The 22,562-nt window shown below is 38.0% G+C and overlaps 1 protein-coding gene across 3 annotated transcripts in view; it reads left to right on the top strand.

Annotated features, from left to right (window-relative positions):
- The window catches only part of MYT1L (myelin transcription factor 1 like), a 463,312-nt gene that overhangs the window by 375,699 nt on the left and 65,051 nt on the right, over positions 1 to 22,562 (top strand). For all 3 annotated transcript variants that reach the window (XM_059729960.1, XM_019492688.2, XM_019492692.2), the window contains 4 exons: positions 1,229 to 1,476; positions 3,903 to 4,139; positions 5,986 to 6,107; positions 7,026 to 7,094. In XM_059729960.1, coding sequence (XP_059585943.1) covers positions 1,229 to 1,476; positions 3,903 to 4,139; positions 5,986 to 6,107; positions 7,026 to 7,094 — 676 coding nt within the window. The remainder of the gene's footprint in view (positions 1 to 1,228; positions 1,477 to 3,902; positions 4,140 to 5,985; positions 6,108 to 7,025; positions 7,095 to 22,562) is intronic.

Below are 22,562 nucleotides of genomic sequence, written 5' to 3' on the forward strand. Positions count from 1 at the left end.
AAATACACCTTAAGGGGAAAAAAATCACCATAACATGTATGTATCTCTTGACATTCTAATTTGTGTTACATGAAAACATAGCTATGCCCAGTCTTATTAAAACAACAGGCACTTTTTTATCAACCGTTAATGAATACACTTTTTTTGAGCAACTTCTTTGGATAAGTTGTTGAAGGAATCTGGGGGGAGGCAGGGAAGGAGCATGTATTTCATTTTCTCTAGGTAGAAAATTTTAGTATTCACTAAAAAATGAAACCCTGGTGAAGTGTTTAAAAAAATGAATTGTATTGTGCAGGAGAAAGTGCCCAATGTGTTTCACTGATTCTGTCATGAACAGCCGTTGTGATTTATAGTATGTGTCAGTGAACATGTAGTTAAATGCATGCCTATAGCCTGATTATGAGAAGTGCTCAGCATCCCCAGATTGTGTTGTTTTTAATGAGGGCTATGGGCTCTGAGGACCTCTGAAAATCAAGCAGTTTAATGTCCTTTTCTATTCATATTAATTTTGTTTATTGTTTATGAAGCTCCCACCTCCAACTTCAGCCAACACTCACCCCTTCATTCTGCGACCACTTTCTTTTCTGATTTTCTCCCACTTCCTCTCCCTGCTATTGACCAATGGCATGGCATTTGTTCGTGATTTTGAAAGAAAGACTACTCTGATTACCCAAGACATATGGTTAGCACTTTGGCCCAAAGATCAAGCATATTATTACTATGAGCTTGATCCTCTCTAGGTCCAGGGAGTGGGATCCTCACTAGGTCCAGGGAGTAAGATCTCTTATGAATCTGGATTTTCTGCAAATTAGCAGAACACTAGTAATGCACTAGAATTCATTACAAAAGAAGGAATGACCCAAAGAGCTCCCAGCTACCATATGAATATGTAAGAAACTCTTCCCCTGGAGTAAAAGCAGTGTTTCCCTGTGCCCTTAATTCATGCACAGTGCTTGTTTGCTAAATCTGGCCTGCTTTTCAGTACACTACATGGTCACATTAAACACATCTTTCATTGTTTTGAATTGGATGTTTAATACACGCACACATTTTTGGCATGTAAAAGTTGCACAAAAATCATGAAATGCATCCATCATTTTTATTTCCTTTTTTTTTTTAACTACCACTGTTGCTCATAATAAACTTCACCCCCAGCAAACTGTTTTTCTTTTCACTTATGTGATATGCTGGTACTTTTGAGTCATCCTTGTCATATTTCTTCCCACAGCTAAACGTTATTGTAAGAATTCAAGCCCAACCAGCAGCACAACAAGCAGTTATGCCCCTAGCAGCAGCAGCAATATGAGTTGTGGTGGAGGCAGCAGTGCCAGCAGTACCTGCAGCAAGAGCAGCTTTGACTATACCCATGACATGGAGGCAGCACACATGGCTGCCACTGCTATTTTGAATCTCTCCACTCGCTGCAGGGAGATGCCTCAGAACCTCTCCACTAAACCTCAGGATCTCTGTGCCAGGGTAAAAATGAGCAATTATGTTTATTGATGAAGCTGCTTCTTTACTTCACTAGTTTTGAGCCCCTGATAGATTGAAGAATAGCTTTAATACTTGCTTAATCTTTTTCTCAAAACAACTGAAAAATCTGGAAGCTCTGCTAAGGCAGGAAAATAAAAGATAAAGATGCAAATTACTCATCAGTAGCTCTTGAAATACAGATCAGTGTATACAGTTAAAATGGTGCTGATAAAATGTGTTGTGCTGTCTTTTAATCCTTCTCTTACTGAGAGAGTCTATAGTAAGTATAAAAGCTATTTGGGTTGCTTAAGTGGTATTAATTGCACTATAGAATTTTTTTTTACTAAACACCATTTGATTCATAAATTGTAAGAAAGGATTACAGTTTAATAACGTAATTTAATAAATAAATCACACATGAGCCCTAAGGTTTTAGGATCTAATACAAAGAAATCTATGCTACTTGTGCATAAAAATGTCTCACCTATCCAAAGTATATAATAGCTGTAAAATCACTGCATAATCCATTGAAACAAACAATAAAATCTACCACTATACATAACTTCAAAGTTGCATAACAGTAATAATGAAGTGTCACCAATGGTCTTTATTTTACTAAATTCTCAATCTCTTGTTAAATGCGAACAGAAACCAATGAAGTAAAGTAATTTTGAAGTTTACCTTTATGTATAGGAAACCTAGCATTATTAAAAATTAATCTGTTTTTTGAAACACCATAAGAACAATTTTATTTTGCTACAAACAGGTTAAATCTGATTCTGACAGCTGAGGAGAAATGACTATTTAAAATGCACCAGCAACCAATAAAGTGGTACCTATAGGAGGCCACTAGATGGCTAAGTAGACAGATGCAGTGCAGGGGATACAGTTTTATTGTGCTTATAGAAGAGCTTTTGAGCTGGCAGACATGTTCTGCCCTTCTCCAGATAAACAAAGGTTTTCTTTCTCCTATTGTGTAAAGATTTTTGATTATACATAACAAGTTAACAACCTTAGCAATTAGTGATGGCAATTAAAGATAATCTTAATTTTTATGAATCCAGACAGATTAGTAACTCTGTTTTCAAATGCTTCCTTTTTTAATTAATTGATGTATTTCTATAGATGAGGGGAAATGTCTTTGTGGAATGCAAATAAATGCAGTCGTGTGCAATACCAACAGGAATGGGAACATCCAGAGCAATAGCATTGTAAATATTGTGTGACATAAGGAGATGTTACCCCTCTCCAGACACACTAAAATATATATGCTAAATGGGGAAATATAAATATATTATCAAACATATATTAATATGAAGGCAATAATCAAGTATAGGTTAGAATAAAAAGTATCTATCAAGGAAATAGCCCAAAGCAAACGATTTTGAGTCAGTGTGTCTTCCTGCAGCTCTGTTATTACCTCAAGAGGAAAGAGAGCTGCTAGACATCTAAGGAGGCAGCAGCATTCACACCAGTTCTGAAATCAAATTTCTGGTGAAGAGTTTCACCCTTGAAAAATGAAGGATTGTTGTGAGCATTTTGTGTTTTTAATGTATGTCCTATCCTTCCCATAGAAAGAGAAAAAGGAAAAAAAGAAACAAGATTTGAAAGAAATAATTCTTGGTCTGTTTCCAAAAGGGAAAAAAAATCCCCTACCCACTCTGTATTTCACAGTTCCTCAGTCACTGCAGGGAATGTCAGAACCAGCTTCTTTGCCCAAGCCAGCTGATTATAAAGATAGACTTTGGAAAGTTAAGACATATTAAACCTTAACATCTGTGATGAAGGATCTGAGAGCTCTTAATAGTTTGTTTTCTCCTCATATGACAATGGAAAACACGGTGCAAATAGATTTTACTTAATAATCAAAAGCTCTCTTTCTAAATCCTTAACTATTAGTATCAAAAGAACAAAGCATTTTCTTGCTTTCTTTTTTCTTGCTTTCTTTCTTTCTTGCAGTTAGATACTACATTCTACCTGGTTTTTATTGCCCTAGTCACCTAAGCAGGTGTTAGGATTGGAAGTAGCCAGAATCATGCAGATGTTAACTCAGAGAGACTAACCTGTCAAGAAGTAAATCAGAGACATAAGGGCAGCAACCAGCAAATACCTTCAGAGATTTAGCCTTTCATTTACAAATTTTACACCTGTTTTCAAGGAGGTGGTAGTGAGTAGTAGGATGTCTCCCCTTTTATTTTTTTTCCAAATTTCAAATGAACCCTTCAGGAAAATATGAGTGAATCTACTTTACCAGCATTAATGTTGTGTAACAGAATCATGCTATGTGTGGGTGGGGGCTCAATACTTACAATCTATACAGGCATGGTAAAGCTTTTTATCATTCTGCTAAGCAATCAGATTAAAAACACAGAGAGGTAACAGTGTGATAGTGGGAAACTGAATTAACAATATTTTTCTTATTTTGACAGAATCCTGATATGGAAGTCGATGAAAATGGAACCTTGGATCTAAGCATGAACAAACAGAGGCAGCGAGATGGTTGTTGTACCATTTTGACACCGCTGGAGCCAATGTCGCCACAACGACAAGCTGTGATGAATAATCGGTGTTACCAACTGAATGAGAGCGACTGCTGGGACTTACCAGTGGACTACACTAAGATGAAGCCCAGTAGAATAGATGAAGATGATTCCAAAGAGATTAATGTATGTCTTTTTCATCTATGGGATCTCATTAAATCTGATTGTTTTAATACGTTAGTTTTCTAAACATTTGGTAGGAAAATACATGATGAACAAAAATAGATGGTTACCTACAAAAAAGACTTTCTGCTGGTGAATTTTTAAAAATATATCATATTTGCACACATCTGATCTGTGATTAACTCCCTTCAAACAACATTTGAACCATGAATGTGAATCATGTTTCCTAACAGTATTGTCTTGTTTAAATGTATTTTCTTCTGTGAAAACATTCTAACATTTTCCAAATGATCTTATCCTAGCCGAGTAAGTTGGCATAACTTTTTACAATACTGGAATCAAGGTTTAACCAGCTTTCAGGACAAGATGTACTCTTCATATTGAAATTTTAAAATGAAATACTAAACATGTAAAGTATGCTTTACACAGAAATGCATATCAGAAGCAACTGTGGAATACAGGATGAATTTTCATCTATTTGACCTAACCAAGATTTTGCTTGTTAGAAGGCCTGCTCCTGAATTATCCATGAATTCATGATTTCTATTACTGTTCAATGGACTTTACACCTTATTAGTAAAATATTTTATTTCTAAAGTATAATGAAGGGCTTGTGGATGTCATTGTTCCTTTCAAATTCACGTTGCTCTATTCTGTAAACAGAAAGGGATATGTGAAGGGAATTTGGTCCTTAGTGACTTTCTATCTGTTTTACACTGTACATTGTTGCATGGCATGTATTTTCCATTAGTGCTCTGAAAGGGTGCTCCTGACATTTGCTAATGCAGCAGTTTTATTTGTGATGCTACTTCTTGCATTCATCAGGTTTCAACTCGTGCTCATCATACTCTGTGCAGGATTTAACCCACTCTAATCTAACCAGGATTTTACAATTTCAGATTTTTGTAGTAGTAATTTTTTCTCTCTCCAGATCTATGTTACAAGATTAATAATTTCCACAGTAGTGTGTAGCAGGATGTCTCTTCAATTTATTTTAATTAGAACTTACTATGTCACCATTTTTAATAGTTTTGAAACATGCAAGATAATAGCATTTGGTTTTTTCCTCACTGAATACTGTCCTGCCTCCACTAAAGCGAATGAGTTTTACTATTGATTTCACTGGGTCCAAAATATCCCTCATTATCTAAGAAAAGGGAGGTAATGCAGACTGCATAGCATTCTTACTGAAACAAGCAGAATGATATTTTAACTCTGGTGCTTACAGCACCATCTACAGGAAATTCTGCATTCAGTCACTTTTCCTTCACCTCTGCTTTCAAATTTCAAAAGGCTGAATGCATCAGTAAAGTTAATTATAAATTACAAAATGATATTTTGCCAGGCAGATCCATTGAGGCTTGCCCCAGATTATGATACTATATGTGTGTATAGCAATGGCCATAATCATTGTTCCTGATTCATTGTTAAGGGACCTAACACTTTTAAAATATTATTTTTAAGTTGGCACTTTGATGTATAAAATATTATATTTAGGGTTTGGATTTTTTTCCTTGGCTGTGTTTTGTACAGTATGGTGACTGGGAAAAATGATTGATTCTTTGGAATGAGAATAACTGTGACCAGCAGAAAATATCTGGTTTTTTTCCTTTCTTCCTTAATTTTGAAAACAATGTGATTCTCTTTCATGTGTTTAGAAGTGTGTATTGAAATGTAAATGCACTATATAAAGGCTTAGTAGGTGAGAAAAAATGTAAAATAATGTCAGTATTTTTCTGACTAAATGGACATAATGGAGGTGCTATGTCGGATAGCTCTACATTGCGTTGTGTCTATGTATATTGTGGCCTCACCTAAGTGGGACTAATATCTCTGTGTTTGCATGCAGCCAGAAGACTTGGATCCTTTCCAAGAGGCTCTTGAAGAACGAAGGTACCCTGGTGAAGTTACAATCCCAAGCCCCAAACCCAAATACCCTCAGTGCAAAGAGAACAAAAAGGATTTAATAACGTAAGCATAATGTGAGGTGAAATTATTTTTTTCTCCTTTTAACCTCTTCTCTTTGTCTTTTTTTAAACAAACGAGTACATATACGCCTTGCAGTATGAGCATGCAACATTTGCAGCATATAAATGTTTCAAACTGCCAGTTAAGTAAAGTGATAAGCTAATGTGTATTTGCTTGTTCTTAATGATGCTATATTGTATTGAGACGCCATTTTCATTTAATCCTGTTCATTTTGCAGCTTTTCGATAGGATGCTTAAATCCCCTTGCAGTCATTGCAGCTAAACTGGAAACAATGAAACTTTTAAAAGTTTTTTTTTTTTAAACATACTTACTATTTTGGCTGTTTTTGTTTTTGTTTGGTGGCAGATGTCCAACACCAGGGTGTGATGGGAGTGGTCATGTGACTGGTAATTACGCCTCACATAGAAGGTGTGACTTCATTTTTTTCATGGTGGATTCTGTCTTTTCAATTTATTGTTTTCAGCTTACCTCAACAATGCTGTCAAAGTAAAACGTTGAACTATGTGTTAACCCTTTGAGTAATATATGTTGACCTTAAAGCATGCTAATTTGTGTGTTGTATAAACGTCTTTTATTTTTAAATAGATTACTAAAATTTCCAAAGTATTTTAAATCTTTTAACTAGTTAACCCAGGATCACAAATATTTTTGTTACACTTTACTATTCTATAAAACCAAAAAAAGGACTTTAATAGTATGTAGTATTGGAAGTAAAGTTTATTTATAAATATATTCAGAGGGTTAACTATATTACAAAATTCAATATTACAGCACTTGCCCCATCGCTTTTCTGCATTACAATTTTTATTTTTATTTTTTAATCTTTATGTTGTGTTTGTTTGGGAGAGCTAGTTTTATAGGTGTGTTGACTTACTTGGATATCCTGCCATGTCTTACAGTTTATCTGGGTGCCCCTTGGCTGACAAAAGCATTCGAAGTATGCTGGCCACAAGCTCACAAGAACTCAAGTAAGATATAAAGAAAATCATTCTCTTTATGTATTTGCTCACTATTTGTATATAATTATTTCAAAATATAGATAGGCTATTTGAGAAGTCACTAGCTGACACTTAGGGACTAATCCATGCTAGGAACTTCCATTTTGATCATTAGGAGTGCCACACAGTGGTCAGACTAGACTTAAATCTATTTATTTGGTATATGTTGATATATCTATTTTGGTTAGTCTATAAATGCAAATCTACTCTGACTTCTAACTGTCTTCTGTGCATACAGTATATGTTAGGGATGGGCAGGCTTCTGAAGTTCTGGAGTTCAAGTTTAGACAAGTTTTGGAGTTCAGGTTTCTATATTTTTTAATCCCATGTCAAAATGTATCCAAACACTCCAAGCCTCTTGAGTTTGTCAGTCTGAGCTGGAGACCTCATGAGAACAGATGGATGAAAATATTCCCAACTGCAATTTTGGCAAAGCAATTATTTTTTTTTTTCAGAACATCAATAAAATGGTAATTCTTGAATGAGGCAAAAGTTTTTAATTTAATCTGAACCAGTTTGTCTATCCCTAACTCATGTTTTATTTTCTCCAGGTTTACATCAAAGCTATTAGCCTAATTCATAGTCCCACTTGACTACTTTTTCTGGAATTTTCTTAGATGTTCTACTGTCTTATATTTTACATACATTAGAATGAAAATATGTGAGAAGTGTAAGTTAATATTAGTTTTACATTTAGTTATCTTTTTAAAATGTGAAAAAACCCTGTAGTTTTTCCATGATTAAATTGGGTCTTTTAATATTTACAGAGATTAAATATATTTATGTAGAATAATTTGCTATATACAGAGTTGTATAGAAAGTTATAAAATTCTTGGTAAAACTCTTAATTAGAATCAGATAGGAAAGGTGTAATATCTAGCTTTTAATTATTCCAAAAAAAAAAGCTACATGTTGTAAATTATCAACATTTGTAATTAATAATTCTACTCAAATGTTGTAACCTCCATCAAAATTTTACATAATCCATTATGGTAAAGTAGTATTAAAGGTCTACTTTCACTTGTCTCCTGAACCTGAACTTTTGCTGAAATTCTGCTCATGGAAGGGGTAGGGGAATGAATAATCACAGGTTAGTGACCTTCCTCAACATGTCCATAGTACATAGGAAGCAAGTGCAGAGGTTCAAATTAAAGAAAAATAGAGTAGGGAAGCATAAATAGGTACCTTTTGCTGATCTCTGAACTTACTGAGGAATATTCTCAAGTATTATGCAGGGATTTTACCTCTCATGGCCTGAGTAGCCTTAAGTTTATATGTGGACTGTTGAGGCAATGAACCCAAAAGCATGGGGACTGTTTTAGAAAGTCAGCTGCTAAATTCAGGTTACTCTTTAGATTTACATAACAGGTTAGTAGGTTCTCAAAGGGGTGAGAGGCTCACCTTGCTTAATCACCAACTCAAATATTATAGGTTTGAACTTTGTTACAGGTATCTCATTCTACTTAAAAGCTGGTAGTTGGGGTAGGTAAAGAGCCGAGAGAAAAATAGATCCAGTAAAAGCAGAAGGTGAGATGAAGCAAAGTACATAGAGTAGAGAACAGCTATAGAGAGTATCTTGGACTTCGAAACACGTAGTGAATGGGGAAGAGGTAAACAGTAACAACAGTGGTTGAAGGAAGTATGACTGTATAATGCCAGCATCTGTATGACTCTTGGGATAGCAGGAAGAATGTGTTCGCTAGAACCCTATGTGGCACTGTCAAAGAAAAATGTAATTTAAGTTGTCCAAAGTTGTACTTCGGGAGCATTGTCTTAAACTTTATGAAGAAAGTGGTTTATTGTCATCTTCTTCATCCCAGGCATCGCTACCAAAGTGTACATAATTCAGACCAATTATATATATATCCAATTATATATATATATGTCATATATATCATATATATATATGATATGGATGATTTTATATATATATTATATATATGATATGGATGATTTTGAAAACAACATATTTGGATTTTATGTGTGCATTGGGATATAATCAAAGTAAAAAACCTCCATCTTATAAGAATATTATTAAATTGCAAAGGCAGTTACTCAAATATTGGGAAATCCTAGGTTTAAGCTGTTATCTAGCCCTTCCTACATATTCATTATGAGAGATTTTTAATTACATGATCACATAATATTTTTTCTACAAAACAACCACCTTATTTGGTGCACAGAATGGATGGCCTTCCTGAATAAGCAATTATTCTATATTTTGTTTTGTCCTTGTGTTCAGTATGGGGTACCTATCCTGCTTTAGTTACTGTGTACTATTCAAACCCTGCTCTCAAAACAGAATTATTCATTTCATTTTGTATTCTCATTAGTTTAACATTATCCCCATTTTACAGAGAGGGAACTGAGGCACAGAGGGATTAAGTTAATAAGTATCCATTGATTTTGATTGTCTGATTTCAAACTTCTAGCATGCTATTTTTCAGAGTCCTTAACACTATATAAAACTACATTTGCAAAAGGAAGCTGCCATTGAGTTTATTGTCACTGTGAGAGGCCAGTGCTTTTGCATAAGCAATACTGACTGCCTGTGAAAATTCTGCTCTTACTGACCTGACTGACATCATGGTTGAAGGCAAGGCAAATCTAGTTCTACAGGGCAGTATCGCATTGCCTAGCCATGAGACTGTCCTTTCCCATCAGTCTCCTGCCTCATTCACTGTCTCTTTCTAAATTCTTCTCCAAATGAGAAGGTTTTCTACAGAGACTCCTTCACTATATTAACCCTGAGTTATCCCCTGAGTAGACCTATCTCATTCACTGAATAAGGTAGAGGGTTGCATAGGGAAAAATGTGATCATCTGAACACTGATCACAATGTATATCCATAAAATGAATTGAGCATAGGGATTCTGGCATTTGCTACTTTTGGAGTGTTTGATCTTGCAACCTGAATAATGTTCTTTTAAAACTGAGTTTTGGGGAACTAATTTCCTAGGATTTTAAAGTAGCAGACTGGACAAAACCCAGAAACTCCATATTGTGGCATCACAGACATCATACGGGACGTCAATAGCTTCAGAACCTTTTTCAACCACACAGCAATAACAGAAACTGACAGTAGTAATAGGTTATCATTTTATAGTAGACCAATGCTGAGAAACTTTGCCAGCACATTTCATACATATTTCCTGGCAGCACAGTTAAAATGAGATTCACGAACCTGGGTACTGGACAGGATTGTGCAAACATTCCTCTGCTTCTTCCTAACTGGCAGGAGGTATGGAATCATAGAAAATTAGGATTGGAAGAGACCTCAGGATTATCTAGTCCAACCCCCTGCTCAAAGCAGGACCATCCCCAACTAGATCATCCCACACAAAGCTTTGTCTAGCCGGGTAGTTGAAGGCTACTTTTAAATCCCCTCCCAGTCTTCTCTTCCCTAAACTAGTTAAGCCCAATTTCCTCAATCTCTCCTCATAAAACATGTGCCCCAGCCCCCTCACCATTTTGTTGCCCTCCATTGGACTCTCCAATTTGTCCACGTCCTTTCTGTACTGGGGTGCCCAAAACTAGACGTAGTACTCCAGATGTGGCTTCACCAATGTGGAATACAGGGAAAGAATCACTTTATATGACCTGTTCCTACCAGTGCAGCTGAGTATGCCATTAGCCTTCTTTGCAACAAGAATACACTGTTGGCTAATATTCAGCTTATTGTCCACTGTAAACCCCAGGTCTTTTTCTGCAGAGCTGCTGCCCAGCCTGTCAGCATCAAGCCTGTACCAATGCATAGGATTTTTCTGTCCTAAGTGCAGGACTTTGCATTTGTCTTTGTTGAACCTCATGAGATTCCTTTTGTGAGTGACAGTCTATTTCATCAGATGCGAAGATGTCTTATGACATGATGATGTATATGCTTCATCAAATACTTCAAGGCAGGCAAGGTTCTTTGAGTACATGTGATATCTTGTATTAGACCAACTGAGTAGTTGGAAAAAATGTTCCTGGCAAGCTTTCAGGCACAGTCACCCTTCTTCAGGCATGGGGAGTCTGCTGTTCTGAGACTCCCCATGCCTGAAGAAGGGTGACTGCACCTGAAAGCTTGCCAAGACATTTTTTTCCAGCTGCTCAGTTGGTCTAATACAAGATATCACATCTACTCAAAGAACCTTGCCTGCCTATGTCCTTAGACGAACATAGCTACAACCCAAAACCCATCAGATACTTCAAAGCACTTGAAGAAGTAGGCTGTCGCCTATGAAAGCTTATGCCTCTCCAAACTGGTTAGTCTCTAAGGGTATGTGTAGACATTACACTAAGATAGACTTAACTAGGGTTAGGTCAATCTATACAGATGTTTGGGGAGGATAAATCAGGTGAAAAGTGGCTATCCTGATCCAACTTTCTTCACCTTAGGAGGTGAACTAAGATAGATCAAGATTGGGTTGGCCCAGTCTAATAAACACCTGTACATGTTCAGAGAGCAGTCATGGGGCTGGGAAAGCCCAGCCACTTGTCCCAGCTCTGGGTCTGTGATTTTCTTACCATTGCTGACTGCCCTGACTGGGATAGTTTTAGCCTCAACCCTCTCACACACAGCAAACCTCCCCACAAAATGGATCCATTAGCTGACCCCAATCTCCCCTCCCTGATTTACTTAGATCTAGTTCCCAACCTTGTTCCTGGCACCAGAGAATGTCTGCACAAGTGGGGCTTGATCTATGATCACGCAGCTTAAAATAAGCTGCATGATCATCAGTTGTGTCCTGCAAGCGTGTGTAAATACCCTAAAGTGCCACACTGCCCTTCTACCAGACTTTAAACTAACATGACTCCCTCTTTCTCCCCAACTGTCAACCCTTCTGCCCCACCCCTTCCAATCTGCCCCAGAAATATCTCTTCTTCATCCCTAGCTCCTGTCCCAGTCCCATTATCCTCAGCTAACTAGTTTTAGTTCTTCTCCTCCCACCTTTTCATCCTTCCAATCTCAGCTTCCACTGCTAAACTACTTGCCTAGTATCAGTAGACACCTATACATGTGCCTGACACCTGCTCTGATGCACTCCAGCAGCATCGGCATCATGTGTAATTGAGTGTCCCCATGCTTCAAAATGGCGGCGGGCCTGCATTAACTAACGCTTTTTCAACGAGCTTTAGTTAAAGTGCCCCAGCCTCTGTTCTGAAGCACAGGATGCTGAATAAATGAAATGCTGTGGGCGCTTTAATTAGAGCAGCTCCCAAAAGCCGCTGTAATTAAAGACACCCCCCCCCCCCGGAGTACTGTTCCTCACTCCATTCCTTGTCCCCATGTCTTTTCATTGACAGTCCTTGTCTTTCTCAGCCCACACCACAGCTCTTTATCATATATTGTCTCACCTTTCTCCTCACCTCCTTCCTTCTTTTTATAAGTCCCACTCCCCTTGTCCAGCCTCAGTCTTCCCCAGAGGTTATCAATCAATTTCAGTCTCCCTCTCTACCTGCTATCCCATTTCCCCACTTCCCATGATAGTACCCAGTCCCATTGTCCTTGTCAAATCAAATCATCTTCCAGCATCTGCTCCTGCTCAAAGTCTGGCTCTTATTTCCTATGTATTTAAAACATGCTGCTTGAAAACACAGGAGAGATCTCCTCATGCTCTTATTTGTGCTATCCAGACATGATGTGGTCCACAACAGCCCAGAGCTACAAGTGTATGGAAAAGTTAGCTCAGCTTGAGATACTCTTTAGGGAATTTAGATGCTAATAATTTAACGCTCTACTTGCATGTGTGAACTTAGATTTTCCAAAGACTTGGCCAAATTTAGGAAGACTGTCTCAAAAGTAGATTTCTGACATGGTGGCCACCCTATGCCACAGCCAAAGCAAGAAGTACTAGAGCTTTTTAAAGAAAAGGTCGCCCACATTTTTTAACTTGGACAAAATAACAGGCATTTTCTTAGCCTTGTTATTGAAAACATCTAATTTTTTTAATTGATTTTTTTTCGGGAAAGGCCATTTGAGGTAGACATCCAACATGGAAAATTTGAGGGTTAAAGTTTGGCAAAGAAAAAACCCTGAAAACAGGGTCTGAAGTTGGAATGTGTGAAACTATTTTAAACATAGGTAATACTATCTTCCTTACCTATAATCATATACATGAAAGTGATAGCTGTGCAACACATTGCAAAATTATTGGATAATTATATTTATTCATGTTTTAAGTGACAGTTCAAAGGGCACTATCTTACATTTTTTAGAACTAAGAGCTGGTGTAGTATGCCATTGAAAAGGGAATATTCCACCTACTTCCTGTGGAAAACTCCAAAATAGACTATTTAAATATGTAATATTTTGAATGCATAAAAATTTAGATAATATTGAAGTGCTTTGTGAATGAAGTAGAGCAAGGGTAACTTAAGTTAATAATATTAGTAAGAAAATAGTTCTTAATGCCAAAAAAGGCAAAATAAACTATTAAAACTTCTGTAAAACACTTAGAAAGCAGGTTTCCCTAACTTACAGCATATCCAGAATACTTGGTGGTATAGTATGATATAAAGATTTTAGTCCTGGACACCTTTATAGCACATTGTACAATGTATGTTATCCCTCTGCGTATTGATACAATGCACTCAAAAGTATATAGTATGCAATTTTCAGCTGGAATTTTGCCAGGACATGGTGATGAACACATCTATGCCAAAAGAACCATGGAATGTTTAATGACCATACATAGATTTCTGCTTGCTCTAGATTGTTGTAATAACAACATACACATATCCTTTTTTCACACAAACTATCACAATCAATTAGATATGTTAATCTGCTATTCTTTACTTCTGTTCAATTTTTTCTGTGACATACCTGTCCCAAAGAGATCAATATATGCAAAAAAGGGTGAAATTTACTTGCAGAATCCTAAAAGCAGTTCTAAACTCCTTAATTCCTGCTCACTTTGTGATTGGGGTTTGCATTAGTTCCTATATGCAATTGAGAAGGAAACATCTGAAGATGGGTGGCCATCTCTTCAGGAAGAGGCCATAGGATCTGCATGTTATGATAGGCTCCAAAGGGAGGCAAACCAGTTGCTGGTTTTGCAGAACTGGTTAGTGTGTGTGTGTGTGTGTGTGTGTGTGTGTGTGTTAAGTATATGAGTGTGAGTATATGTGTACACACACACACACATATACACATGTACACACATATGCACCCACTACTCGCTCCTCTTCTCTTCTGCTTCCACCAACTACTGTTCATCTGGTGCTGCCTCTCCTATCTGGAGAATAGACAACCCAGGCAGCAGTAACAGCACCTTCTGTTGTCTCTCTCATGTCTATGAAAGTTCACTCTTCTCTGATTCATGTATTGCTTCCTAGTTTCAACATCCCAAATAGAACCTGTTTACTCATATATATAATTAATTGACTTCTCTGCAGGTTGCTGATTTTTAAATAATCAAATTGCAGCTGACTTATATGTAAATATGCAGTAATTGTTTATAAGACCTAAATAGCATCAACAATTAGAAGACTGGAAACTCAAAGTAACAGGGGATCGCTGAAAGGTTGATTATAGTATAAGCTTCTTAACTTTTTCATAACCAGAGCAGAGTCTGTTTTTATTATTTATCATACATATCATAATGGATTTTGTTTCTCAGAACTACAGTGATGGGACCCTAGAAATAAGTTAGGTCAAATTTCGCAGCAGCAAGTGGATGGAAGAAGCTTTCCCAGGCATCAAGCAATTTTAGACATGGCCAAATTAGATGTTGATATCAACACCTTCTATTCTGTAATTTCATTTTGATAGACACGGGTAGGACTATACAGTACTCCAGCCTGACATACAGTGAGAGCATAAACATGAAACTCTGTATACATAGTTCAGATACAGGCCAATGCAGTTACAGCATTTGGTCAATAATCTTCACTACTGAGGGGATTTCTTTAGCTTTTAGTTTCTAGTTACTGGCGCCAGCAAAAAGAACTTCAGTACTTTTAAGAGTGTCTCTGAAGAAATTAACTTCTGGCCTGAATCCAAGCCTTTTCAGTGTTATGTTTCAGGCTGTAATGGTGTTGAAAGACAACTTTTTTCTTCAAAAGTAAAAGGATGCTGGATCAAGCAGCAAGCTTCCCTATGGTGGGAGAGCAATTATCAGTCTAGTAACACACACTTATGTAGTTTCAGATGAATATTGAAAGGTTCAGTTGCTAATAGACTCTTTACTTCGCCTTCTGGTTTACTGTAGGAATGTAGTTTCCTAACTGCCACAGTGAGTTTCATTGTTTGATAATAAATAATTTTACAAAGTAAAGAAAAATTGCCCAAAACATTATAACATAATATAACAGATCTTCACTTAAAAATTAGATGATTCAATATTAAAAAACAACAATGTAAATATTCAGTTAACTAAGCCAAGCCAAACTCATGCAGGCTAAACACTATCCTTTTTCCTTCAGTGCCCTGCCAGTTACAGCCATTGTACATCTGTGGGTTCAAGAAAATGACTGCTTGGAGTTGAATTCTGTCATTCTTTTTATAAGGTTCTTTTACATGGCCAGATCCTATCTCTGCTGAGTGTAGGACTTACACTAAGGCAGATTACCTATATTTAACATAATTTCCCTAGAGTCAGTTCTCTGCCAGAGATTCCTGGTAGTGCCAATATTAAATTATGCCAACCTCCCAGAGGTTCAACACTCACGAGAATCTTCCATAAGCCTCCAAAATCATTTGGACCCCAGACACTGAGGTCCCCCAGCAAAATTTCCAATCTTCAGTTGTTTTCTGTAGGGGATGCCAAGTGGCCTGTCCCTTTGTTAACTTTAGGGAAGGAAGGCAGTCTTTCTGCTTTCTACGCTGGAGACTTAGGGCTTTGCTTTTCTTGTCTACCTTGATATAGGGGAAAGGCTTAGGACTAAATATGGCTATTTCTCTACTCTGGAGCTAGGTTTTCCTTGCTCCCTTTTCCATCTTATGTCACTTCTGACTCTAACTTCTGTATCCTTGGTCAGTCTTTATTGGTACTTCTCATTCCCCTTTTCCCTGTTTTTTCCTTGTATCAGTGCCCCCCTCCCTCTGCTCTCTTAGTCCTAAGAGATAGGAAGAAATGGGCCTTCATTTCATCAGCTATCCCTCAATATGAGGATAATGTCCAACGGGGGGAATTACAGCTGAGTTTTAAGGTGGCTGAGGAGTCCAATCCATGCTCTGCAAGTTTTCCTACAGACATGACAAAGCGGTTGTAGGAGATACAACTGTTGGCCAGGATGGTGTGCACTTTCCTTCTTCCCTTGCCATTTCTTGGCTTCCTGTGTAAGACAGTTGTCTTTGAAGTGGGCTGTATCTTGATATGTGGTGCAGCTCCATTGAGGCCTGTTACCAGCCAGCATTTCCCAATTTGTAGGGTTGATGCCACTCTCTTAAGGTATGCTTTCAGGGTATCCTTGTAGCACTTCCTTTGTCCTTCATGGGTCCTCGTACCATGACTAAGTTGAGAGAAGAGGATTTACCACACACAGTGGCTAGCTCAGTGGAGTTGATGTTTCATGATCTTTGCCTCAATGCTGGTTATGTTAGCTAAGGCTTGCATTTAACCCACTGTCCAATTACTTAGGTTAGGTTAGCTGTAAGATTAGGGACTGCTGTAATGCAGGGAATATTGAACATTCTCCAGGTCATCTCTTTCCTTCCTGCTGCCCCGTTATCAGGGGATGCCTCTACATGTGCTCCAACACATTCTGATTAGAAAGTGTTGGAGCAGACTTCCAAATAGTGGCAGGGGAGCTTTAAGTACAGCTCATTTGATGATCTTTAGTTAAAGTGCCCCTTCACCATTTTGAAATGCAGGATACTAAATACATGAGATGCTGTGGTGTTTTAATTAAAGCAGCTCTTGGGAGTATACATGTGCTCTGGGGTCAGGGGAGGGGTGTTTAATTACAGAGCGGTTGGGAGCTGCTCTAATTAAAACACCCCTCCCTCCACCCCAGAACACATGTATAAGCACCCTGGAGTTCTAACAACCATCATAGGTGCCCAGGGAGGAAGGGAGGAGAAGTTGTTAGGCACAGGTCTCTTGTTCATTCCCTACAGTGGCTACTGTTGGCAGGGGGCAAAAATATATACATATTTTAAGAGCCTGAAAAATAGCTATCCAGAGGTGCTAGCCAGGACTGGTAGTGTCTAGGACATTCCAAGGACCTTACAGGACAAAATGGTACAGCTGAAAAACAAGCAGTAAATATGGGGGAATTTACTGTTTATAATTGTGCATGCTAATCAGAAGATATTTGAAAATTTTAGGCCAAATCCTCATGCCAAACTCCCAATGCTTTCTATTTCCCGGGCTACATTGCTTCAGTTGGAAGTGTATGAATAAGGATCAAATGAAGGCAGCAGGATTTGGCAGGAAACACATACTTCCAGAATTGGCTTTCTAACACTGTCCCTTATTTGAAGACTTCAAAAAAAGTTTAAAGTCCAAATTCAGTAGTAAGCCAAAGACTTAAAATTTGCAAATATGCTTCTTTACAAATATATATATATATATATATATATATATATATATATATATATATATATTTATTTAAGGCCATATTGTAACTAACCGTCACTGAGACAGAAAGGGAGCAGAAAAAGGTCTTCCCCGCTTGACTAGTCCATGCATGGGCTTGTCCCAGTTGTCTGTAGGAGTGTGTATGTGTCTTTGTCAGTCTACTGCTAAGGACATTCAGTGCTCCAAATGGCACAGGAATGAACCCAGCCCCCATCCAGCCTAGCCCACAGAGTTCGCCAGATATGCTGGAGGGGGGAAGTTACATCATCTTGCAATCTAGACAGTTAGATTACCTATGTATCCCTTATAATAGACAGTTTCCCTGCTTTCGGGCCAAGCTATGTTGCTACTTCAAGATAATGTCTCGTTTTCTGTGAGCCCAACTAAGTGAAAACCTGAAGAGACTCCCTATACCTGTGGTTTTCAGCCTTGTTCCATTTGTGGCCTTCTAATAATAATTGAATGGTGGTGCGGGCCCCTTTGGAAATTTTGAATGGAGGCGCAAACCTCTTTGAATTGTAAGTGTGGGTATTCACATACTTTTGTTTGATCTTAGTCATCTTTCAGGGATCCCATAGACATGACCTATGGATCCCCAGGGGTCTGTTGACCACAGCTTGAAAACCACTGACTTATACCATTGAGAGCTGGTTGCCTGCACTCCATGCACAGCCTCTCCAACCTAGGCTGTCACCTGTTGGCAAGTTTCTCTTTCTGCCTCCCTACACAGTGTTATTCTGAACTTCTTGGCTGTGTCCACATGAGCATAGATGTTTGGTTCCCTGGGGACAAGTAGCGGTGGTACATGTTGCGCCGCCACTACTTGTCCCCGGGGAATGCCCGTACCATGCATGCTTTGGTGCACGGCAAGTTATCCTGCGTGGGGTAGAGGAGGCTGGGGACAGCACTGGGCTAACCCCAGCAGCCTTACCTGGGCTCGTGGGGGCCTCCCAGGGCTGCAGCAGCATTGACTCTGCCGTGCAGAGCCTAGCCAGCAGCCGCAACATGGCTCTAGGTGGCCCATTTCCGCTTTTGAGCGGCGCACGCTGTCCGTATGTGGACTGCTCCGCTTTTTTTTTTCTGTGGGTTTCTTTGACCCCTGGATATCAGGGGAAAAGGTGGAGTAGTGCACATGGGCAGCATTCCTTTGCAGTGCAGAGAACATCTGAATGTGCGGTATGTGCTACCGCAGATGTGTTTGCGGTGCCACATACCACAAGGCTGCACTCATCTGGACGCGGCCCTCATGCTTAATTTCAATTCTCTTCCAAAATCCATACTTGCGTAGCAGCGAAAAAAATCATTTTCTGAGCCGCCTTCCTCCTTACCTAGAATTGTCCTGCTTTTTCATTCGGAAAGTCCTGTTATTTTACATGCAAGAGGCAGAAACTTGTAGAGGAAGAAATTAGTATTTACGGTTTTAGTCATCTGAGCTGAGCTACGGTTACAAAAGATTATGTCTCTCTCTGCCACATAACATATGCACATATATTGTGTGACATATGCATACATATATGCTGACTTTAGGTTCTATTGATATTCCTTCCCTTCTTAAAAAAAATCAAGTTCAAATAAAAGAATATGATATCAACTAAAATGAACAGCCACAGCATAGTAGACCCAAGTATTAGAATACACAAATGGATACCTCAAAGGAAATAAACAGATTTGTCTTGGGGCCGGGGGGGAGAGACGGGGGGTCTGGACTTTGCTCAATAACTGCCATTTTTAAAACTTTATGATTATATGGTTTTTTTCTTCTTCTAAAATCAGTTCCCTCTGCACTGACTGTTCTGGATCCTGAAGTGGATCCAGCACCTAGAGCCTACAGTTGCCACCCTCTTGGTATTTTTAATTGCCATTTCCTAACTGAACATGCATTTATTAACCTTGTTAGCACAGGGTCATGGTCACCAGCATGCTGGTTATTCACAGAAAATAGAGCACCAGTGTCTCACGTTGTGGTTTTCTCCCCTATATTTTTTCTTATGTCCATCTTGTACGGACTCTGTGTGACTGGCCCTTGGTGGGGTCACTTACGACCCCACTGAAGATAATATAACTATTCTGTTGGCTGTCTGCCACCCATTTTTTTCTTAAGAATCTAATGTTTTTTCTCTCTCTTGCAATAAGGGTGATTGTTAGCCATTTTGGTTATAGCATTTCTTCCTCTCTAGTTCCCTGCTATCTATCTCTTTAGGCTATGTTGTTTATAACTCAGTAAGCTTATTAGAAGTTGGCACTTGTATTTTTGTCATTGTGAGTTCCTGAATTGTTAAACCTAGTAAAGAACTGTGGCAATAGTCTAAAAATGTGCGGCACTAATCCCTTTAATGTCAAGATTCTTTATTTTTATCAAGTCCCTTTGATATTTGTATTGACTTTACTGTTCATAAAGTCGATTGTAAGGACTTGATATGCTATATTTAAACTGATGTTCCAAAAAATTGCTGAAATGGAGCATTTATAAATTGTGGGATGTTATCTGTTTTTAGCTCCTATGGAATCCCATGGTGAAAAAAACTGCAGTTTACAGTGGATTATTACATTGCTACTTTATGTGTCATGTAACAGCATAACTCAAAAAAAAAATACAGACCCTAAATAAAATCCATCAAATAAGATATAATCTTCCATTTCATTTAAATAGATCCTTGGGCCACGTGCAATTAGGAGTCTCATTTGGTTTCAGTGGGTTTTTTTGCATTCTGTCTCCTGTATTTATTGCAGATTTCCACTTGGATACCTTATCTTTGATGGCAGCATGCATGCCTGGCCAGAACAGAACACCTTGGGCTCTGTTCCTGAACTTCTCAATACTCAAATGGGCACTGTAGGTTATACCTAGCATTTCCAACCTCATGTTTTGTGGTGTTATGACAATGTTCTTTGTACAGAATCCCATTATATGCAGCAATTTCATCCTTATAGTCTTAATAAGTTTTATACTTAGAGGTGTCTGGGCTTTTTCTGTTAGCTTTCTGTCTAGAATACTTTGCTGAAGCTCTTGTAAGGTTGGGCCATTTCATATTTCTCGCTTGAGTTTGTTAAATTTTGTGTCAGAAACAGGTAAAACTTCAGTTCTGTTTACATATTTCCCCTTGTTTTCACTGTCTAAGCACAATCTTAAAAGCATGTATGCTATCAACAGCTTCTTACTAAGACCTTGCATTTCTTCTGCATCTTCTCATGTTGCACAGTGTTCCACACAGGCATAGGTAATGCCTGAATGAACTACCTTTCAGGAAAGGGCTTTGATCAGTAACTTTTCAATTCTGTTATAATTTTCTGAAGTCTGAGCTCTGCTTTGCACAATGGCACCTCTACTGTTCCAACTATTCATGGTATGTTTCTACTTTGACTTACTTTTTGCACGTAACAATATTTGTGAAAACATTTACAACCAACGTCTTTTGCCACCATTCCTTTTTCTGGTGTTTGTGTTTTATTTACTGTTTCTGAAGCATGTGCCATTTAACCTTCATCTTGCAGAAGCACAGCCTTAATTCCTTATGAGCTAACATCAGCTTATTGTAAAAATTTCAAAGCCTCCTAAGTGCTTTGAATCTATGTCCCATATCCTGTTTTAAATTAGGTGATTAGGATCCTAAATCCAATGGACCTTCACTGGGATTTAGGCAACTAAATCACTTAGGTGCTTTTTGAAAAAAAGATATAATTGTTTCTTAACTTAGGCTCTTTCTTAATCTGAAAATGGTTCACTGATGCTTGACAACTTAAATTAATTTCCAAATCTTTTCTCTTGTCAGTCATTCCATTTCAATTCTGAACAGTCCCCAAGCTGCATTCTGAGGAGAGCATTTAACTGTGATAAATTAGCATTGAGTGTGCTTAGATATTTTAACATGTCCATGAATCTCTTTAAGGCCTTCTTGTCTTGGACTCTTTCCATTCATACAGTTGCCTCTGCCTTCCTTGGTTTTGGTCATATTTCTTTGCCACTGAATGTGTCCTACATAATTCATCTCATTCAATCTGACATTTACTTTTGTTCAATTCAAGGGTCTTTGACACAATACAGATATTATGCAATCTCACATGTGAAATTGATCATTTTTGCCTCCGTTCAGGAGATCATAAACAATTCCTTCCATGGCATCCAGCTCCTCAAAGATCTGGTATATGATGCCGTGGTTTATCCTGAGTGCTGAGGCAGTCCCCAAAGGAAACTGCTTAAATTTGTATTAACCACAAGGAGAATTGAAAGTGTAGTGTTTTGCACTTTCCATATTTGGTCAGAACTGTCAGAATACTTAGCGTATACCCAAACTACACCTACTCCTATGTACTGAAATCCTAGATGTGGTTGTCTACTTTTTCAGATGATATACTTTCATGTAGCTCCATTGACTTCAATAGGGTTTCACTAATGTATATCACCTGATGATATGGTGAAATGTCCTAAGCTATTATATCAGGTTCGCATTCATGTTTGATTGTCTTATTTACATTTGTTGGCGTATATCTGTCCTTAATTTGTTTAATGGCTGTACAGTTAACTCAGTATTTGTACAGTAACATTTACATTTCCATCTGGGTATGTTCACCGTTTTAATTTGTACCTCAGTGCTAGTGGGACTCTGGGTGTTAAAGAAATGTTTGGTAACACAGTAATATTTCTATCAATAAATGTTTTATACTCTTAAAACATACCTCTCAAATGTCTCATTATCCTCATCCTTAAAAATACCTTTTCTGTCCCAAAAACTGGAATTCCCACACATGTTTGCTCATCTGCCATTGTAGGCTACTTTCCCCCTTTAACACATTTAATTTCCTCTTTCACTTTTTAAAAATCTGTTTAATGGTATCTCTTCTTCTGCAAAAATGAGTTTATAAGTTTTATCACTTGGACTCATTTTGTATCCACTATGTGAAGGGGGCTTGAGTTTTTTATGGACCTTGTCCA

This window comes from Alligator mississippiensis, chromosome 1, assembly GCF_030867095.1.
Source record: "Alligator mississippiensis isolate rAllMis1 chromosome 1, rAllMis1, whole genome shotgun sequence".
Lineage (NCBI taxonomy): Eukaryota > Metazoa > Chordata > Crocodylia > Alligatoridae > Alligator > Alligator mississippiensis.